At 40.4% G+C, this 22,511-nt stretch overlaps 1 protein-coding gene across 2 annotated transcripts in view; it reads right to left on the reverse strand.

Annotated features, from left to right (window-relative positions):
• Positions 1-3,220: 3,220 nt before the first annotated feature.
• Positions 3,221-22,511, reverse strand: part of si:ch211-272n13.3 (ankyrin repeat domain-containing protein 26) — a 28,458-nt gene continuing 9,167 nt past the window's right edge. Inside the window, exons 16-46 of one of the 2 annotated variants that reach the window (XM_034588080.1) lie at positions 22,373-22,472; positions 22,042-22,140; positions 21,485-21,543; positions 21,336-21,405; positions 21,202-21,246; positions 20,092-20,328; positions 19,889-19,996; positions 19,744-19,814; positions 18,314-19,276; positions 17,174-17,283; positions 15,977-16,210; positions 15,366-15,393; positions 15,127-15,268; positions 14,809-15,022; positions 14,502-14,685; positions 14,052-14,198; positions 13,381-13,843; positions 12,015-12,520; positions 11,721-11,873; positions 11,394-11,569; positions 11,027-11,120; positions 10,807-10,833; positions 10,346-10,423; positions 10,066-10,200; positions 9,419-9,531; positions 8,957-9,098; positions 8,572-8,862; positions 8,096-8,331; positions 7,001-7,250; positions 4,256-4,301; positions 3,221-4,142 (exon numbers count right to left, since the gene is read on the reverse strand). In XM_034588080.1, coding sequence (XP_034443971.1) covers positions 4,012-4,142; positions 4,256-4,301; positions 7,001-7,250; positions 8,096-8,331; positions 8,572-8,862; positions 8,957-9,098; positions 9,419-9,531; positions 10,066-10,200; positions 10,346-10,423; positions 10,807-10,833; positions 11,027-11,120; positions 11,394-11,569; positions 11,721-11,873; positions 12,015-12,520; positions 13,381-13,843; positions 14,052-14,198; positions 14,502-14,685; positions 14,809-15,022; positions 15,127-15,268; positions 15,366-15,393; positions 15,977-16,210; positions 17,174-17,283; positions 18,314-19,276; positions 19,744-19,814; positions 19,889-19,996; positions 20,092-20,328; positions 21,202-21,246; positions 21,336-21,405; positions 21,485-21,543; positions 22,042-22,140; positions 22,373-22,472 — 5,652 coding nt within the window. In that variant the 3' untranslated portion in view covers positions 3,221-4,011. The remainder of the gene's footprint in view (positions 4,143-4,255; positions 4,302-7,000; positions 7,251-8,095; positions 8,332-8,571; positions 8,863-8,956; positions 9,099-9,418; positions 9,532-10,065; positions 10,201-10,345; positions 10,424-10,806; positions 10,834-11,026; positions 11,121-11,393; positions 11,570-11,720; positions 11,874-12,014; positions 12,521-13,380; positions 13,844-14,051; positions 14,199-14,501; positions 14,686-14,808; positions 15,023-15,126; positions 15,269-15,365; positions 15,394-15,976; positions 16,211-17,173; positions 17,284-18,313; positions 19,277-19,743; positions 19,815-19,888; positions 19,997-20,091; positions 20,329-21,201; positions 21,247-21,335; positions 21,406-21,484; positions 21,544-22,041; positions 22,141-22,372; positions 22,473-22,511) is intronic. The other variant, XM_034588079.1, reaches the window with a different exon arrangement.

Below are 22,511 nucleotides of genomic sequence, written 5' to 3' on the forward strand. Positions count from 1 at the left end.
AAACAAAACAAGCTATTTATTAGTTATTTCTGTAGGTGATTAAACAACCAGAAAATAAATTGATAATTAAAAAATATAAATCATTTAAGTTATTTTATGAAAAGAAAAAAATTGGACTGATGATTGTCTTGGGTTGGATGGGCAAAACGAGCAACAGTAAATCTTCAGAAAATTCTGATGAGAACTTTTCATTATTTTTCATTCGCTAAATAATTAGTTGATAAATCAATAAAATAACTGGCACAATAATGAATCATAATCGTATGATACTATAACAAATAATAATAATAATTCATAACATATATATAAAGCGGTATTGACAAATTAAATAACTAAAAGAACTAAATCAAGTCCACTAGTTACCTCTGCCAAAGAGGTGGTCTTCTTCTGTTTGTTTGTTTGATAGTTAGCAGGATTTCCATAAACTACATGAAGGATTACCATGAAACTTGGTGGAAGGATGCGGTATCACTCAGGGAAGAACCCATTAAATCTTGGTGCAGATCCAGGATTTTTGTTTTCATGTTCTTTAACATTGTAAGAAGGGGCGTTGTTCAACATTTTCATTTATATTTCAGGGAATTATTAATGGATTTTGATGACAAAAACCAGGCGCATTTAAGGAACTGATGTCAAAGAGTGTGACATTTGCTGCAGCTTGATGCAGGAGGTTGTTGGGCTTTGGTGAAGGTCTGTGATCTACTGAGTGACATTCTAGTGTTGTATTTGGACTCAGAGGGTTCAAACCAACAACATAATATATAAGTGAAGACTTTCTCCATCAAAGCTTAATTTCCTTTTAAATGCTATTAAACTAGAAGGGCACTCGGACATTACATGTTAGTTAGTTAGACCCCAGTTCAACCTTTTATAGAAAATGGTCTAGACCTGCTCTAAATGAAAATTGCCATTCGAAAACTAAGCTAAAATAACAAAATCAGCTATGATTTGGCAGAATAAAGATGAAACTGATTTGACTCGAGGTTTAAAATGACACTTTTAAATTACTGTTATAATAACTGTTATATGAATAAATAATAAGTAAATACATAAATAAATAGAGGAATACATAGAGGTCTTTTTGTTTTAGGTCAAAGTTTCAGGTTATTGATATGGTTTCACAAATGTTTGACTTTGCTTGTATTGTTATTTCGTGTCACGCTTTCCTTTGGGTGTAAAGTGCATTTGCACATGTAGCATTGTCTAAGATTTACAAATAAGATTCAGCCGACGGAGCCTCGAGGTCGAGAACTGACACCTTGTTTTTGTGAACAGTTGTTGGACTGCTTCTCTGAGATAACAACACTGGGCACTACAGACGTAGGACGACCCAGCGAGGAGCGGCTGGTTTTAAACCTGAGCTGCTTTTCAAAAACAACCCTTTCAACACTTTTTTTTTCAGAATCTGTCTATTTGTATTCTCGCCTTCCTCCAAAGCTTCATGACAACGGTTGTAACCTCCTCAATCAAAACAAGGTTTATGTGTAGCGTATGATGAGGCATCTATTGGAAAAAAGGGGAAATAATAACACCTAATAGTCAGTCTGTCAGATGTGCCCATCTGCTGTAAAGGAAACAAAAATAAATGTAACCAGATTTGAATATCTAACATTTGAGGCTGACGCCGAGAGGACGGATCAAAGGGAAGAAAGACACAGCGGAGGGGGGGGCAAATCATAAACACATTGTCTCATTTTAATAAGTGAGGGGAATGGTTTCTAAACCAGCGCATACAATCAAGTTTAACGTGTTTGGGAGTGTGAGAGGAGGAGGAGGAGGAGGAGGAGGGCGGGTGTGTGTGAGAGTGTGTAAAGTGAAGTACATCAAAACATGGCTAATGAGGGTTGGGTTAAAAATGGGTGTGCATGAAATATTGATGTTCAAGCTGCATTTTTATCTTGAATATACGACACCTGGAATCTAGAGACGCTCTGCAGAACAGAATAAGGAGCAATTCAAGCACAACAGAGTTCAGGATGAAAGATACTGTGTAGTTATACACCGAATTCAATAGTAAAATACATACGTGTAAGTTTTTGCTTGTTTAAACTATTGTGTGTTTGTTGCCACTCAGTCAGATACAAGGTATCAATTAAAAACAAGTGTAAATGCTTTTTAAAGAAGCAGATTGGAAAAAGAGAAAGAAGTGTGAATGTACTTTATATTTCAGTATATGTACTATTTGTATACTGACACAACAAATAAATCTGCATGTTAGAGTGTTTGTCACATATGCAGTGTTTGTGTCATACGTGCAATATTATTTTATCTCAGCAAGTTCATGCCACATTTAATCTGATATCTGGACAAATGCATTGTTTGTTGTTGCTTCTACCAAGGAGGTTATGTGTTCATGTCTGTCCATATGTTTGTTTGGTAGTTAGCAGGATAAAGCAAAAACTACTGGACAGACTTCCGACAAAACTTTTCCCCCCATTTTCCCAGATCATAATTCATGAATTTTGAAGCAAAAACATCTGGCACATTAAGGAAACTAATATCTTGAAGTGTGTGGGATTTGGTGCAGCTGGATTGGATCTAAGGCGTCTCTTGGTGGAGGTATGAGCTCTACTGAGTATCATCTAGTTTCTTGGTTTCATTTGCACCACCGGCTGTTCACGTGCTTACATGAAATGTACTGGTGATATATATTTTCCCCCCGGAAGTTGGCTAATGTTAGCTAGGTTAGTGTAATCTGATAGTTCCCATTAATGACCTCCGACCCCTACATTTATGAAAGACACTAACATGTAATGTAATATTAGTATTAGTATTATTTAATGTAATATGTCATTTGGCATCTGACATTTTCTTTTTGGCAGCTACAGTGACCTGCTGTTAATAGGTAATTGCTTTTGATTGGACAAAGACCAGGCAAACAAATTAGACATGACTAGTGACAATACATTGTAAACTAACTACAGTAGAAATTACAAAGAACTAAAGCTAATTCCCTCAGCCAAGGAGGTTATGTTTTCCTCGCTGTTAGCAAGATTACACAAAAATTACGAAACCGATTTTCTTGAAATTTGGCTGAAGGGTGGGGTACCAAGGAAGAACAAAGGTTTTTTCAGGTTCAATAACATTCTGAGACTAGTCGAGAGTGTGAGTTACTACTTCTAGTTTAGTGATGGACTCACCAAATGTAACCCAGGTGATTCGTCTTCTTGTTTTGTTTCCACTCAATATCCAAACATCAATGTCTCACTCAAGTTCAGGGTTTTTCCTGTTTTATTTATAACGTTAGAGTCTTCTGTAATGTACAGGCGTCATAAATGTGCATCAATATGTATAGTCTTACAATATTCATGGATGAAAATGAGTGCATTTCCCTTTTGATAGCCCTGAAAACAGACCAGGCAAAAGCTGAAATGACAAGTGTACAAATGCAGTCACCCTGTTTCAATAACTGGAGAGTATTCCAGCTCGTCTGATTCAAGTATATCACGGTCATAAAAAAAAAAGAAAGAATAAATAAAAGATTCATAAACACCATGCGCCAACAAATCTAATAATGTAACACCAAGACAGATATTGCACCATTTGATGGCACGTACCAAATGTAATATCTTGGCAAAAATAAATTCATGATGCATACATCAAATACTTATAAATTCAAATTTAGCAACACCAATATTCACAAACAAAAATCCAAACCACGGTTCTGTATATACAGTATCTTTTCTGCTAATCCAAACAAAACAGCTACAGAGGAATCAGAATTAGTCAGAAGGAACAAATACTTTCAAGGTTCTCTCTAATTGTACCCATCAATAATGCAACACACATATATTTCATATACATGTATATATATATATATATATATATGACTCATGCCCTCTGTTCCTGAGTGGTTAAGTGCAATGTGCATTATGTTTGATTTCTTTCATAAAAGAGGATACAAGGATGGATTGTTCTAGTTGCGTGACGAGGCTGTGGCTTTGGCCTTACAGATGCTGCTTTAATGGCTGATATAAGGAGACTGAGTTTGAGCAGCTGTGATGTGTGTGTTCAGATCATGTTGTTCTTCTTCAGTACCTCCAAGTACTGCTGTGTGGCCATGCTGACGGGGTCCAGCGCCACCCTTGAGACGGAGCTCACCGGGGACAACTGCGCAGAGGCCACGTCCAGCTCTGCTGTCGCTGAGGACGAGAGAGAGATGACACCATGAGGCAGGAGCTACAGGTCACATCTCTGATAGCATTAATTCCATGAGACTTTTTTTGTGCCGTGATTCCAGCTGCAGTGAACTCACCGTTGTTTAATTCCTTCGAGATGTTTCTGTCCAACTCACTCTGCATCTGGAAAAAAAGGAAGTTGGAGTTTGAAATGAAAACGGAAAAAACACGTCTTCAAAATAAATATTTACACAAATCCAAAAAGATGCAGGGATGATATTTCATCACCAAACACAACACATGGTAAATGAAAACATTACTGCGGGGAAATCTGAACTATTGTGTGCAACACAGCGGGACACGCCAAGCATGCAGGCTCTGCTTCGGTGTAGGATTATTACTGCAGGTTATTTCATGTTGCCTTTAAATCTCACTGCAGGTACAGGCAACGGTCAACTCAAGTCATCTGCCTCCACTAATTATACAAATGTATAGATAGAGAGATAGAGATATATTCATACTGAAGATGAATGCTTTTAGGTGAATATAAGAATCTCACATTAAGGAAACATGTTTCTGCGTGTTACATATATACAGTATATATATATATATATATATATATATATATTCAAATGTGTAGAGTTGCTGTTGAGATTAACTCAGTTTAGTTTTGCATAATTCATGTGTTTTCTACATTAACTGATTTTTGTTATCAAATCTTTTTTCTTATCAGAACTAACCCTGACCCTTCACATCTCCTTTGTCAGAGGTCAATGCCTGGATGATAATACATTTGAATGATGTGTGTAAAAACGTGTCATGCCTCTCCAACATGCTTACACAGTATTGTATGTTGTATCTGTTACTCTCCTGTGTTGTGTTAGACGACAAATAACCGATCAGATTTGATTCTGGCTAGTTATTCATTTGATCTCAGCAGGTTGTTTTCTTCTGTAAAATCTGGACACATGCTTGTAAGGAGGTGATAAAAGGAGACGAATTAAGTTTTTTCAGTTTCTTTCCTTGAGTGTGTTATCTCATTTCTTTGTGAATGTAAAAGTTCTGTAAAGTAAAAAAGACCAACATCCGTGGTAAAGTGAGTTCCTGTCCTCAGAAAACACTGTGCCTGAAGCTCCTGGTCAATAGTCAGGTATGACGATTTCATTTCAGGAGCTAAAACCAAGTGTTTCAGACAGAGGCTGAAAAGAGGAGCTGCATCAATGGATACTATAAGGAAAGGGTTTTCCCAACATTAAAGCATATAAACCTTTTCAAGTAATAAGACAAAATTATGAAACTAAATGAGCATAATAAGTCTCCTCTAAATGAATCTGACTTGATTTTTTAAATCAAATACATACAGGAATGTGGTGCGTACTTAATAACTTAATACAACTGGCTGTGTTTGAACTTCACTGCTAAAATCAGCTTTAGAACAGAGCATGAAGAAAACCAACTGAAAGACTTAGTGTTTTTACAAGTAGTAAATACAGAAGAAGTAAGAAGAAATACGAGTATTAGGCCCATGTGAAGAAATAATGAGAATAACGTCATATTATTAGAATTAAGTTGTAATTGAGACGAAAATCGCAATTTCAACAGAATAAAGTTGTAATTTAAAGAGAAAAAGGTCGTAATATTTGATGTATATTATAAAACGATTAATATAATTCATACAAATATATATATATAATTTATATAAACAAGTCATGTCAATTATGTTACTAACAACAAAAAGCACAATCCAACGTTCCTGCTCATTACAGTGGTGAAACCTATTGTTGACTTTGTTATTGTTGAATTTTCTATTTATAGATTTTGCAAATTTGACTTATTTTTGTAATTTGGCAAATATTTAAGAGATGATAACATCTTTATGTCGGCTTTTGACAATTTGTCATTTTAATTTAAAAAGGTTAAAAGAGGTAATGAGGAACAACCAGGACTCAGCTCTGCATCACTAATTTGATATAATTCTAACAGTTGTTGAATTACATGTCATTATTTGAAAAATAAATGCATGCATCTAATTGCAGTAGTGGGAAAGCTCAGGTGTTTAACATCTGTATTTTCCACTGTGTAAATCCTGAATGTGATTGTTTACACACACACACACACACACACACACACACACACACACACACACACACACACACACACACACACACACACACACACACACACACACACACACACACACACACACACACACACACACACACACACACACACACACACACACACACACGGCAAATAATAAAAAGCTGATTCTGATTAAATGGGAGCAGAGGTTTAAATGTGAGGCCACCAGTACAGTGAAGGCAACAGCAGCCGGTCAGACACTGAGCTCAACACATCTACACACCTGGTTATGAGTCTGGCTGAAGAGAGGAGAGATGAGAGACAGACTTTTGAGCTAGAAGCTAGAAGAGTGAGAAATAGAAGACAGGTTAGAAGTAGAGTCCCACTACATGAAGACTCGAGACAGAGCGAAGAAGAAACAATGTGTAGGAGGAAGAAAATAAAGTCAGGGATTAGAAATCATTTGAGTTTTGAAGGTGTTTTTGTAGAGGGAAGCAGGGCATTAAGAGAATTTAGAAAGCCACCTCCTCAATTTCACACCTATCGTCGGTTTTCTCACAATGTGAAATATTTGATGTGTAAAGTCTCGCAGAATAACACGTCTCCGCGGTGATGAAAACATAACAACACACCAACTGGTCTATAAAAAGCAACATCTTTGAATAACACGTCACCAGTTACACAGGAACAACACTGACAACCATGATGCTGTGGAAATGAGAATGACCCAAAATAAAGGAATGAAGTATAAACTTCAGTGAGTGAGTGAGTGAGTGAGCCGGGTTCATGACTGTACCGACCTTGGCCAGATAGTCCTCCACCCTGCTGTTCGGCGCATCAGTCACAGGGTTGAGGAGGGACAGGCCCAGGCCCAGGCCAAGGCTTCTGTTCAGGGACCCCAGTGTGGCCCCGTAGTTTGCCGGTGAACCCAAAGTGCCCATGTCCAGCGAGGGACTTCCAAGGCTACCGTTTGCTATACTGCTGGTGATAAGAGACCGGCTGCGCTCGTTCAGCAGCTTGGAATTGGCTTCTGTGAGCCGACTGTTGGACCTGCAGACAAAAAAACACAGCGAGGGTTAGTGGTTGATACAATACAGGTTTGGTGCCTTTGTCTAATTTTACTGTGCCACGTGCTGAGATTTGAATCATCAGCCAAGCTACAAGATTGTGAGGCGATGTTAAATGTTCCTGTAGAAGCCACAAGTTTGGATGATGTCAACTGTTATACGACAAATGTGTTTATTCACAGTGTCAAGGAGAAGTAATACACTAACTGCAATCTGCAGGTTTCATAGTGATGTCTCTGATTGGTGGAGCTTGCCGTTACCATGGAAACGTTAACCACAACTACTAAAATCACATAGTCTACGTTGGGATAGTTCAGCGTTACATTACGTTTACCACAGAGCATCCATGAATTCACTTCCTAACATGTTGTAGTCTTTTATAAGGAAAGGGTCCAAACAGGTGAAAAACACCTCAACAACATTAAATTGAAGAAGAAGCACTGGAGGTCATTGGAAAGGGATCATTCACCATGGTTTATGGGATGCATGGTTCCTTCACACTTTTATGTGCACAGACGTTTACCTTTTCCTTTTTCCAATATAATTTTTTCTCTGAATCAAATGTTTTCTGATCATGATTCATCTCGTAGCTCGTCGGTCTGGTTCCAGGCTTAAAAACGCTTTTTATAAAGATAAGCTGAAATGTCAGTGGAGAAAATGAATGGGACAATTTCCTTCAGGAACCAGAGCCGTTTTTTAAAGTGGGCGGTCACTGTCAAACATTATTTGTATTACATTAAATCAGTGATGGATATCAGGTTTTGAATACTTTGCAGACACCTGCAGCCGGACCTTCTTGTCCCTGTGGTGAGAACAAGCTGGTCTCACCTCTCTAGTTTGGCAGCCAGGGACTTGCTGAGGCGCAGCTCCTCGGAGTAGAGCTGGCGGTATCGCTCTAGCTCGGTGCGCGTGGACTCTTTTTGGTTAAGGCTGTCTTGCTGGGTGTTGCGGGCGCGGCCCAGTTCCCCATCCAGCTCCCGGATCTTCTGCTCCAGCTGAGAGCGCAGGTTAACCTCATTGGCCGCTTTAATCTGATCTAATGCTTCTTGGGATGCTGCCTGGGACTGGGAGATCGAAAGACACAATCATATTCAATCAGAGTTATACGATCATATAGTCGCTTCAGTAGCAACATTGGACATACTGTATATGCACAACAAGTTATTCAGTAAATTGTCCTGTCTCTTATTATACATTTTGTCGTTATGATTTTCTAAAATATTTTTTCTATTGTATAAACTATTTTTCATTACTATAACTAAAGATTAGCTTAATCACCACATTTTGCCAGTTAGAATTGTTACCTGCAGGAAGACGTTGACCTGCTCCAGTTTCTGTTGTATCTCTTGACGGGCCCTCTCCTCTGCGTCACGGCGGTACTGGTCCACCTGGCTCTGCTCCATGTGAGCCGTTTCCATCCTGCGTCTCAGGTCCAGTACCTCCTCCTCGAGCTGCCTCTTGCTCTTCTCCAGCTGGTCGGTGTTGTGGCTGAAGCTCTCCAGGGAGGCCAGCTGATCCTTGAGCTCCCGGTTCACCTTCTCCAGTTGGCTGCGATGAGACGCTTCCTTCTCCAGCTGCTCCCGCAGATCGTCCACCTGGGAGAGAATTGTTTGAGGTCAAAGGCTGAGGTCTAACACTACACCTCAGGGTTATTTGGGGGGGGGGGGGGGTTCATTCAGGCAGTCAAACCTTATCTCTCATTCGTCCCCCCTCAGCCTGGCTGTGTCTGCCCAGCTCCATCCTTATGCTGCTCATAGGAGAAGCAAACTCTGCTCCACCGGTGTCATGGTCCCTCAGTTTCTTCTTAGCAGTCTTTAATAGTGTACGCAGCCTTAAACACATATATGCACAAATAATATAAGTAATCAACAACATTAGGTTTGCAAAGAATCCGACAAAATAAATCAGTCACAATGAAGTGAGCACAAAAAAACAAAAACACTAGACAAACACCATAAATGAATAGTAATTTAGTTTAAAATAAAAAAACAAAAAACAGTGTTCCCTTACACCAGATACAGACATTGGTGCACCACAGCCACATAAGCCAGGAAAGACTGCACTCTACTGGATCCTACTTTATGTCTAAATGGAAGGAGAAGGCACTGCCATGGGTGAGGAGAGCCAGAGGAGGAGGAGGGTAGGAGTCACCTGTACATTTCTTTTTGAAGATCTGTGTTTCTCTTCATCTCTTGATCCAGACGAGTGTCTATGGCCTTCTTCTGCTCTGCTATCTTTTTGGCTTTCTTCTTCTCTATTTCCATCTGGAACATCAAGATCAGGAGGGATGATTATATGATGCATAATACTCATATTACAACTACTAATAACAACTATTAACAATTAAGCAGCACCAAATTTCCCTGACTCACAGATATCAGTCACCTAAATGTGCCTACATCTGTTTTTTCTCATCAAGATCCATGAATTATCCCCTGGGTTCTTCCCTGACCCATACCACATCCTGCGACCAAGGTTCACAGAAAACCGTTCAGATGTTTTTGTGTAATCCTGCTAACAAATAAACCAACCAACAAATAAAAGGATGGGTGAAAACGTAACCTCCTTGGCGGGGGCAATAATAGCATGCAAGCAAACGTATAACTAAAGCCCCTTTTCTACTGTTCAAATAACCCACTAACATCCGGCTTTTGTTTGCAATGGGACTGAGAGGGAAGAGAGCCAAACTCCTCTACTGGCAATGGGACGGGGGTCAATTGCCTATCTGAGCATGTTTACGCACGTTACAACACCTACATACACCCACTAATTTTGGTCTAAAAGAGATTTATGATCACCTGAGAGTTCAGTTCTCCTTTTTCCTTTTCGAGCTCTGCCAGGCGCAGTCCTAGTTTAGAACGACTCTTCAGCTCCTCCTCCCACAAGACCTGAGAGTCCTGGGCCGTGTGAGACAGAACACTTTGCTTCTGGACCTAACAAGACACAAGTTGAATTATTATAAATACAGTTGTGAATATCTATATAAAAAAGAAGAAGTTCCAGTCAGCTTCTTACTGTGATCAAATTTCAGATTGATCAGTTAGCCAAACATCCTGCTGTTCTTTCAGTGCCACCAACCTCTCTATTGAGTTGATCTTCCAAAGACATCTTACTGCTTTGGAGGTTTGTGACCAAATCCTCCAAATGACCTCTGACCTACAAAAATAAAGAAAGTCATTGTACAAATATAATAATTAAAGGTGGTGGGTTTTTAATACAAGAGATATATAAGAGAACATTTTTTAGATGTAAGGAATTAACATGGGTCATGCAGGAGGACATGAAAAGGAGTGAAAGACCCCACATACCAAGATCAGGCTTAGAGGACACATTTTAATATCACCAAGAAAACCCCAAAACCTACACCAAGCTATTACTACTGCTAGAAGTTTGGATTCCTGGTCGAACAGCTTGTCCAAAAAGCCCACACCAAAAAGTGCTTTTCATTTTGCAGATACATAAAGAATGATTTTATATTTAACATATATAACAGAGGTAAATCCACACAGAGTTACTAAGTCTACATCCACAATACCAACCCCTTCTCCAGGTGAGCAGTCAGATAGCTGGAAAAGATTGGATATCTTAAAATATGATAAAAGACTTGATAATTTTAAAATCATAACACGTTTCACTAAGTATGAGATTACTGAGATATTGTAAGATGTGTTTGGTCAAACAGAAGTAGACATGGCACAGTGAGGATCCTGTTTAAAATATGGATGTCCATGTTACTGGGTTATGTATTCAGTCACTCACCATGACAGCTTCCTGAGCCCCTTTCTGAAGAACTCCAATTTTGTTAGACTGTTGCTTTGCAGCCGCCTCCAGTCTGGCATTCTCTATCTCTAGCCTAATGGGACATTATACAGAAAACACACACCCATAAACTGTACATCAAAGTGTGTATACTCATGACTAAAAAGGCGTTTACACATATAAGCTCATATAATTATTATGTTTTATGGAGTTGGTGTAATTTACATTATTGATTTCATTGAATTTAAAATGGATCAATCTTTCTCTCAAATAAGTTTGTGTCCGTCTGTGTGTGTGTGTGTGTGTGTGTGTGTGTGTGTGTGTGTGTGTGTGTGTGTGTGCGCAAACAGCATATATTTGTAAATACCTCTGCACAGCTTCCTCCAGCTGTTTGATGGTGGTATCAGAGGCTGCTGAGGACGACAGCGCCTCCTGGAGTTTCTGAGCAGTAGTGGTGAGCTCCTTTTCCCTTTCATCGAGGCCGCTCTTCAGACTGTTAATACGTTTCTCAGCCTGCACGTACTGGTCTTCACTCTCCTCCAACTACAGACAAAAACAAGAGAACGCAGCTCATCAAAAATACTGACAACTAACTATTTATTTTAGGGGTTTACTTAACACTTCTTAACACTGCTGGTATCAGAGATATAGTGAGTGTATGTTGCCACAAGGTGTCACTGCTCCCTTCCATTACCTTTCTCTTTAGCCTGTCAATGTCTTTTAGGAGCCGAGTCTTCTCCTCCTCTAGGTCATTGCGATAGCGCGTGTTAACCTCCAGAGAGGCTTCGCTCATCGACAGCCTCTTGAGTGAGTCGGCGAGCTCCTGCTGCAGCTGCCTGAGGTTCGTCTGTGCTCAGGCAGAATCCAGACAAAGCAAAGATTGATTAGATGTGCAGGGAGATCCTTAACTGGCATGTAGTTATATTACTAAAAGTGGGTCTTGAGGAAGAGGTTAGTTCATTTTATTACCCTGCAGTCCTTAACTTACCTCTCTTTCATTCTTCTCTTCCTCCAACTTGTAGATCTGATCTCGGAGATCAGCAGCCCTACTGGCCAACTCCTTATTTCTCTCCTCCACTAGTTGTACCCTCTCCTCGCTGTCAGAGCGCAGCTTGGACAGAATGTCGCTGAAGCGCTCTTGGGCATCTGTCACAGCACGGTCCTTTGCGACACCTTTGTTCTGGGCCTCCTCTAGCTGTTGCCGCATTAACATACCCTCACTTTGGGCTTGGGCTAGCCGCTCCTGTGTGGCCTCTTGGCGAGCTGTGGAGCGGCTTGCCAGCTCCCTCTCGGACTGGAGAGACGCTTCTAGCTCCTTGGCACGTGCAGCCGCCTGGTCCTTCTCCCGCTGTAGGACATCCAGCAATAGGCCCTTCTCAGTCAGCTGCAGAGTGACCCGATGGACTTCATTCTCCAAGCTGTTCGTAGAAGCCTCTGCCTTTCCCAGCTTCTGGGACAAGCAGCTGACCGTCTCACGCTGAGAGGTTGCTTCAACTGTAGAGTAAATTTATTAGGAGTCATTTAGAAGCTCCCACTTATAAAAGATTGCAAACAAAAAGATTCACACACAAGCAAATAATCCAACAGACCCTCAGGCTACATCTATACTAATATATTTTAGTTTTAAAAGTAAAACGATAGTTATAGCTCCATATCTGTTATAATCCATTTCCATACTAACACACCTTAAAACACATTAAGTGACCTTTCACGTACACTGGCTGCAGATGATCTACTCTGCAGCCAGTTGCCTGCTTGCATCAAATACTATGAACAGAAAACAACAATGGTAAAGCTAAGAGAAGAGATTTGTTTTCATAAAGAGGTGGAACTGTTATTGACAGTAAATGTTTACAACATTTTGCCTTCACCACTGGTTCTCACGTTGTGGCTGAAAAGAGCCAATCAGGAAAGCAAATACAGGAAACTGCATCATCATTTTTAAACATCTCCTCCTTTGCCCGTCCAGACAACAACTACAAAGTTTTCAAAATAAAACAAGGCCTGAAGTGGTTCCAAACTTCTCCATTTTAGGTGCTTGAAAACTCTGGAGTAGTCTTATGGTTATGGCTGCCATGGTAAAGAGTGATACTTCCTTTGTGTAGTTACACTCCAAATGGGTTTGATTTAAATACAGTACAGAGTATGCCAAGAGTGGCAACCATATCAATAGTTGACTACGTCAAATCTGTTTCTCAGTGGCAAATAGGTAACTCTTTTAAATTTGATCTTCCTTTAAATGGATCATAAAGGAATGAAGCACATTATACTATTTAACACACTTTGATTAGTGAGTGTTTAAGTTATTAGAATGTTTAGCATGGCATTACCCAGCCATTCAAACTATCACTAACCTGTGAGTTTGTCTTTTAGACGCTGATGTTCCTCTTTCTCCCGGAGCAGAGCTTTCTCTGTGTCTGCGTGAGCTGCCAGGCAAAGCTCAGCCTCCTTTATTGCCCCCGCCAGTCGGGTACGGGTAGACTCCACCTCTACCTCCAGGGTTTCCCGAGTCTGCCGCTCATTTTCCATGCGGGTTGTGATCATAGCTAACTCAGACTTCAGGGTGGTCACCTGGTTGTTGCAATTGTAGACAGTTTGGGTCAGGGCGTCCCTGTTGAGTTTGAGATCTCGTCGAAAATCTTCTAGCTGCTCCTTGAGAGCCTCGTTCTCCTCCAAAATGTGGCTCTCTTTGAGATTGCTGTTGGCCTGCGAACGCTCCAGGTCGGTTCTAAGGATGGTCAGCTGCTCCTGGAAGGTCGCGTTCTGCTGGAGCAGTTCCCTCTCCCTGTCACTGGCTTCAGTGAGCTGAGATAAGGCCTGTTATTGACAATAGCAGAAAAAGCATGTAAATTTTGCCTCGAGTTGGCTGGTTCTCTTTAAAGTTTTGTCTTCAAAATACATTATTTATCCCCATAATTTTAAAGATACTAATATGAATCTTCTATCTTCAACACCACACTGTATCACTGTTATTTTAAGATACATGTTCCAAATTGATGTATAACACGATGAGTGCCAGGATTACCTCGTTGCTTTTGCTTCTATTTCTCTTGTTCTCCTCCTCTATCTGCTGCTGTTTATGCAGATGACTGTCGAGCAGATTCTTCTGCAGCATCCTTGCACTGCGCTCCTGAGCCAGCAGTCTCTGGGTCTCACTGTGGTCCTCTTCAAGCTACATACAACATAACCCATTAATGGAAGAATCACACATACTGCATGGACAACAAACAACACCATCTGCACAAGATAACATACAAGATACATACATACATATAAGCATCATTGTGAATTCTAAATAAATGATGCATAAGGAGTATTACTTATTGTACAAAATACATACTGTTTGTATGAACTGATCTATGAAAGTATCTTAAGTCAACTCAGGATGGGCTCTTCTAACCTTCATACTGATTGCTATAAAAATGACACAAACCAATATTATTGCAGTGAAAACAGAAAAAATGTGACAATGAACCTGTTTCATGTTGTTGACCAGTGTTCTCATCTCCAGCTCCAGGTTCCTGAGAGTCAGCTCTACCTTCTGTCGCTCCTGAACCTCTAACTGATGCTGCTCCTCCGTCCTCCTCAGCTTCTCTCTGGTGGTGTTGTACATCATGGTGGCATTGCGGCGATTTTCCTGCTCCTGTTTCAGCTGAAACCTGTCGCGCACAAAATAAAAACAGGCATTAGAGTTACAACAAGTACTGTAGGTGCGATGTACAAAATATGAGGAGAGAACAAGACAATGTTTCAAACTTTGGAGGAAAGGAAGTAATTCTCACTTGAGGTTTGTGACTTCAGTTTGCAGTTCTAGCTGATTTCGCTCCAAGGCAGATTTAAAATCTTTAACTTCCTCGAGGGCGCTCTTCAACTCTGCTCTCTCCATTTCCAGCTGGCTCACCTTATCTGCCAGGTATCCATGGCGACTCCTTGCCTTTTGGATGGAGCGCTCGTATTCGTGGAAAATGTTCTGCAGCTTCACCATGCTTCTAGAGTCTGTGATATGATATATTTAAGTTTTTAAAGGAATCTTTAAACACTTTATATCTTTAAAAAGGCATAAACATTAGAATTTGATTGTATTTGACCTGATTCAGTACCTAAAGTAGCTGAGTCAAGCTTCTGAATGAGGACAGATGCATGACGATAGCCTGAAGTGGGAGAGTCGATGTCGTCAGTGGCTGTGTCTGACGACTGAGTGAGTTCATCAAAGTCTTCAGCCAACTCCTCTTCTTCTGTGTTCTGAATATGAAAACAAAACATGGACTTAATGCTCAGTTTCTTTGTATTGTGTACATAGATTTAAAAAATGCAGTTACTGGCAGAATGCGAGTTTTACCTCATTTTTTGGTTTTCTGCTGGTTAACCTGAGTCCATGAAACACAGTGAAGAGATACAGGGGTTACTTTGGAAAAGTAATGTGCATTTTAAGAGCTAGATTAAGAAGCTGCTAGAAGAGTTATGGTATAATGCAGTATACAGTTCCTTTTTTAGAAAATCTGTGGTTAGTCATGCAGTTATGTAGGAAGATAGAGTGAAAATCAATTAAGATTGCAGCCTAATCATCACCCACCACCGATATTGTAAAGGTCTGTTCAGACTGAATGCAAAGCCAATTTATATCTAAATATCTGTAGTAGTGCAGACCAGGTCTGGACCACTAGAGCGTTAATTTGGGACAAACAACCAATCAAGACGTCATGTAACTTACCAAAATCTTTGTTTTCTCCCGTCTCTTATTTTGTATCTTTTCTCTATTAATTAATTTAATCAAGTTTGAAAGATTTAAGATGAGCATAAATGATTGGTTTGCATCGAGTCACTTCTTTCCATTGACCTTTGAAGCACTGGTGCCAGTACATTTCACCTTGACTTCAGCCTGAACTCTCATTACAGGTTAGTGACAAAGAAGTGAAACTGATACACAGACGTGGCATACTGCATATATACCTTCCTTCATCGTCCGACACGTCACTTAAAGTGCTATCGTCAAACACAGAGAGAGGATCTCCGTTAACATGGGTGTTGGTCTGAGGGGCTCTGCTGCGCCGGGCCCCTCTGACCAGCTCCAGCTTTAAGGTCTCTTCTACAGCCTGTCCCTCCCGTTTGTTGCTACTTTGGCTCTGCTGGAGGCGGAGATGCGATTGCTGTGGTGCCTCGTTGGTGCTAAAAAGAGCAATAAACCTGATAATCAGTGAGTTGTGGAACTTATAGGTACTGCTGATAAAATCATTCCTAACCCATTAAGACCTCGGATGTCGAAGAAAAACGCACTAACATTTAAGCATTGATTGAATCACCTTAAACACGAGGGTTTTTTGAGGAGCTGACAGATTTGCTAACTGTTAAGTGGGTTAGAAGGTGTCAATGTTGTTTTCATCAATGAAACTCTGCTGTACTCTGCTTTAATATCGCTTCTCTTGCTTTGATTGCCAGCCACCGTCTGAAACGCAATTTTAAATGATTTGCAGGCTAGGGGCACTGAAAAACAAACTACATCTGCCATAATGCATTTCACCTATCCTGGGGGGGGGGTAATCTCAGCAAATGTGTTTCATCAGTCTCATGTCTCGAAAATGATGACATCATAAAAAACACGTACATGCTCATCCAGCTCCAAAGGGAGAAGCATGCAAACGTTGCAAACGCTCTTTAAGGTTTATGCGCTTATGTTGCATCAGGTCTAAATGAGTAACTTAAAATACAGGGCTCTTTCTTTGAATGTGCCATTGAAGAATAAGTTGCATACAAACATGAGCATTACAGAATCATATAGAGACCACACACATGCCCCTTTTATACAGAGATCCCATTATATTGGTATAAGAAGACCCCTTGTTGAGCTTCTTTACACCGAACCATACAACCATATATTGCCGCCCTAGTGAGTGATTGTAGATAGAATAGTGGCATCCTGGAATCAGAGGCGTAACGTGTAAAACACAATGAGACCGTAAACAAAATGAGTAATAACCTAAAAGATAAAATCAGATTTTTAAATATGATAGAGTTGTGGAAGTTTTGTTTTGAAATTATAAAAGGGGGATACATTTAACATCAGGGCTAACAAATGTACAATAGGAAGAAAGAACTGCAGGCTGCTGTTCCTGCTGAATTGCTCCAGTTAGTCTCAACATGGATCCTAACCTGCTCTCCGGTTTCTCAGTACCCGGCTCTTCCTGGGTCATTCCACCAGTATCCCTGGAAGCACTGGATTTTTGCACCTCCGCTACAGTCTTTGTCATCTCTTTCCCAACCTGAAAAGACAAAGGCAAATATTTGATAACTCGACTTGTGACACTCATCCTAACTGGAAAGAGTCGGGGCCAGCCTTTTAAGATGCAGGTTGTGCGTGTACTTGCTCACTTTGTCGTGCATAATTCAGTGTTACCCCTCCCACCTGAGACCTAACACCCAGTGTGCTTACTCTATTTTACATTTTCAGTTAGTCACTAGGATGCACAATTCCATACACTGCAATGCTTGTGTCAATCTGTAAAACTGAATTGTGTCATGTGAATGGCAAGACACAAAAACTAGATGATATGGAATTCAAAGGTTATTTGTGAATTCCTTGTGCCCTCAACACATCTTTAGAATTAGTTGTTGTCCTCTGTGTGAGTTAACATGTCAAATCATGTAGCAAAGAAAATGTATATATCCTGTGTTTTCAGGAACACTCAAAAAGCTGGCAAAAATCACTCGTCAATTTTAATACCTCAATGTATGATGACTCACTTAGTCACATCATGCATTAATAGAGAACAAATCACAACTGCACTTCTTTCAAAGGCAAAGAAAGCATCACCTAGTTTGTACAACGTAAAGATACATGCAAAGTCCATGCATAATGACAGACAAGTCACAACTGGAGAACTCGCAAGACTTTCTGTAGTTTTCAAAAACAATCAAGAAATTCTTTTGTTTACTATAAGTCAGTACCCAAAAGCTTCTTGAGCGCAGCTCAAATGATCTGCAGCAAAATTTAAACCCAGTTTTATATGTCTTAGTTAAGGACACACAAAAAAACGTAAAGAGAAACATGCGGGATTAGATCTTCTACTTGAAATCAAACCTAAAGAAAAGAAATATTAAGACATGACTGACAAAAACAAGACAATGAACTTTTAACATGAAAGTCATAAGGTGAGGTGATGATGCTCGGTCAGTTTGGCCCTTTGGAAACAGCTGATGAAAAAGAAATGAAATTAAGTACATGAATGAAAAAAGAAAAAGAGAAAGAGAGGTGATCTAGAAGGGACTATGGGAGGGGCGGCCATCGTCTACCTCTTTCAGGAGTTGGGCCTTTTCTTTCTCCAAATCCATGAAGACAACCTTCAGCATCCCTACCTCAAGTTTAAACCTCTCCAAGTCCTCCTCCAGCTCCTCGTCAGAGACACCAGGAATAGATGCTGAATGCCTGCTTATTAAGGGGGGGCAAGACTTAGTGGCCTCCTCACGATCCTCTTCTGAACGGGCATTGTTCACCTCAGCTCCCTTTAGATCAGCAGTTTGGTCCTTTGAGATCAAGTCCAAATGTTGCTTGTGGAACGGCCCTTGTTTGGTCTCGTCCTTTAAAAATGAGCTAAAGTCAACATTCAAGTCGGGTATAATGTGACCACCGGTAAAAGCTGTGCTAGCGTGATCTCTGTAGCACTCTCTCTGTGCTGTGGTGAGTTGTGGTGAAGGAGACCTGCTCTCCTCCAGAGAATCATCAGTGAGTAGCTCTGGCTCCTGGTGCATGCTGCTGTCCCTGACCGGAGGCGGAGCGAGCTGCATCCCATCTTCACACCGAGAGTTGCCAGGTGACTCTGTCAGCGAGTCTTCCAGTCCAGACTCCCTCTGCTCAGGTATGGTGAGAAGGATAGTACTTCTTGCCCTAGCTGCCGGGCGCACAATGATTTCTCCTTCATCTTCATCACTCGACTCTTCTTCTGTAGAAGTAGATTCAGCTGTGGCCTGCTCCTCTTCTGCAGCATCTTCTGCAGCATCTTCTGCAGAACATCTTGAATTAAACAGCTCCCCAAACTTCTCTTTTAATTCACCAGCCACGTTCTTGAAGGTGGATTTTACTTCCCGCTTCTCCACCTCTACCCAGAGCTTCTCGTAGCGTTTCTCCCATGGGCAGTCTTCACCTCCTCCTTCGGGACTGGGTTGATCTCTTAACTCATCACAGTTTTCTCCTACACGGCCTGATGGCCATGGTTTATTTAAACCTAACTCACATGTATCTCCTGTATCATCTTTCTCCTTTGATGGCATGGGTTGACAAGGAAAAACACAACACACACAAGACAAAAACGCAAAAACCATGTTTTGATTTTAAATGACATACACAACAACACTGACATGAACGTGAAGCCATTATCACTTTCTACTTTTGTTGTTAGAAAATTAAATTACAGTGTTATTTTTTAAACACATTAACCATTCACCATTCAACAAAAGCTAATAATCAGAATTATCATTCAAAGGTGAAGTCAAAATCTACATTCACAAGCTGCAACTTCTTTGGCAATAAATTGTTATCCCCACATATGTTATACTCACATAGAAGCATTTACATATTTGCAAATACATATGTTACGATAATGAATTTGCATTTCTCCTATGATTGGGAAAGCATGGGAGATGCTGTTTTGTCTGGGCCTGAACTTGATGAGGAATGAAAATATGTTAAGATTGTGATACACAGTATTTTTTTTAGCATTTCTCACCTTGTGCTGAGGCCCGTCCAGCTCTTTATCCGTTTGTCTGTGTCCTGCCATTGATGAAAGCTCAGGAGAACCTAGGGAGACAGAGTGTCTTTATTAGAGGGCATGTGTGCACAAAGGCCTATTTAAAAAGACCAGTGATCCTTACCTGGTTTAACTACTGCCTGATGCTCAGCTGTGTATTGCCACTGATTGACAATTTTGTCCGTGATGGTAGAAGCAGAAGGTGCTACATTTTCTGGTTCCCAATCTGATTCTGAATGAGAGCAAATCAAAGAGAGAAATAGAAAATGAAATCCTATGTCTGTAAACTGAAAAAATAAGAACATGAAAGGTCTTCATACACTTTACCTTCTTCACTGTCTGGTTTCTGAGGGACCATCTTCCTTGCCCGAGGTTGAGGATGGGGTAAGAGTCGATGGGGTGTAATGCTGATGCTCCTCTGAGGTGGCGGGGGCGCTGCTTCATCTTGCTCATTCAAAGCTGGATGGGTGCATTCTGGGAACTCATCGAGTCCAGGGGAGGCCATTTTACGACCTGGCAGCGTTCTCTTGCTGGCCGTACTGGCTGAGTCCCAGTCTGATGCATCTGTGACATTAACACAAGAAGCTCCATGTAAATGAACACAGCCACGCACGACACAAGTGAGAATTTTAGAATATAGGACGAGAGTTTTGGTAGTCATTACTAAATGTGACTGCACTGACTCTAGTATCGGATTTGTGCAAACCTCCATTATACAATGCACTTGTACACGACGATGGGATATGCTATAAAACTATTGTCATAAACTGGGGTCTCAAAAAAGAACTACAGTTAACAGTAAATAAAATAAAGTTCTACTAATCTAATCAGCTAGTTTATATTTACCAACCTGGTTTTACAGCTTCAAGACGTGTGATGACACAAAGTAAACATACAAACAATAGAAAGGTCAGGCTTGCAAGCAAATGTATAACTTCCATCAAAAGCTTCAAACAGTCAGCAGCTCCTGCGTATTTAAAGGTGAAGCTTTCATTGAGTAGAGATGTCTTGTTTATGCTTATTTTTTTATTGAGATTTAAAACGAATCACTTTTTTTTTATGTTTACGCTGTTTACATCTACATCTCTGGAGGTTTTGAGCACCTGAAACAAATACTTTTGGAAACACTGCTTAAAATTCATCCATATTATCGTGTAATTGTCTGACTAGCACCTCCGCTTGAGTGTTTCTTCGAACACAATTTGATTTGCTGATGCTTCCAGTGCCGCATGAAACTTCCGCCATATGCAGCAACAGCAACATGATGCAACCGAACCACAATGCAGATGGCAACATGTCAGCCCATTCAAAGTGAATGAGCAGTGACGCGTCCAACCCGTACATTTGAGTCCAGCAAAAGTCTGAATGTGTAAGCATGGCTGTAAACCAATGCAGAGTCAAAAACCACCACCCAAAAATAACTAAAACTTATTTTACCTTCAAGATCATCAACGTCACCCAGACCAAGCTCTTCCATCAAGTCTGTAAAAGAGGAATACAGTAGTAAGAAAAAAAATCATTCTTCATGTAACTTAACTATTTGGGATTATACAAATCTTGATTTTATTTACCTGTCTTTCGGCCATTATCGCCTTCAAGTTTGCTCAGAACACTAAGTGGTTCCCATTTTGGCTTCTCAGTCTGGTAGACAGGCAAAATATTGCTACTTTATTTTAACAGGTCACAATTTTCTTTTATACCATTTAGTTGCTGAACTTACCTCTTTCTGTGTGATTTCATCTTTAGCGTCATGTTCTTTTCCATTATCATCATTTCCAACTACAGAAGAGAAAAGACATGTTATGTTTGAGAAGACACATTAAACACCATCAACTCCTTCTGTGAGAAACAAAACATCAATGTGATGAAGTTGGGTGAGTTTGCCAGAACGATGTGAAAACAAAGCATTCCCATGCAAATGTGCTCATGGGTTAATCAGCATGACAACAACATGGTTAGACAGCAGACGAGCATTCAGATTCCCCCGTTCTGGTTTTATTAGGACACAAGTTCAGCATCAGCCAGGAATTCTGACAACACCTGTAGCCATGTGTTAATATTATTAAAGCCAAAACATAAAAGAACCCCAAAAAAGCTGAAGTCGAACCCGTGGCCCTTTACGTCCCAAATTTGGGAGAATGGGGTTCATAGGTAGCAGGAGGAATGGAGTGGTGTATGCTGCATGCATTTTCTTATAATGATCATGAAGTGATAGTCAGGCCTCTGGTATGGTTAACATGCGGTTCTTCAGACCTTTGAGTCAAGACATGCATTTACCCTGGCTGCCTCTTGGCCTGTCTACACTCCTCCGAGGAACTAGAGCGACCATCGTATTGCCTCCTTCTCCTCTTAAAAATGAGGGAATATAAAACAAGTCTACAAAAGAAATGTAACATATTGTTCGCAAGGGTGTTTCTATTATGCATTTCAAATTCTACATATTTGCTGTAAACAGAAAGCTTTAACCATTAAATACTGATAATATTAATACATGCATTAATGCAGATTTTTAAAGTTTAATAAGGTCATTGTTGCTGTAGCATGAAATGGTGCCTGGAATGATTTGATTGCTCTTAAAAACAAAAGGAATTAAATAAAATGCACCTACTCTCTTTATTTGCTTCTTCAGCAGTGGACGTCTCTTCTTGATCCTGAGTAGGCAAGCTTTGTTTCTCCACATGTGGCATATTGGTGTCTTCAGAACGGGACTGGAAGGGTAAAATCGGTCTTAATGACGACACGTGTGT

This window comes from Hippoglossus hippoglossus, chromosome 6 (genome assembly GCF_009819705.1).
Source record: "Hippoglossus hippoglossus isolate fHipHip1 chromosome 6, fHipHip1.pri, whole genome shotgun sequence".
NCBI classification, from domain to species: Eukaryota; Metazoa; Chordata; class Actinopteri; order Pleuronectiformes; family Pleuronectidae; genus Hippoglossus; species Hippoglossus hippoglossus.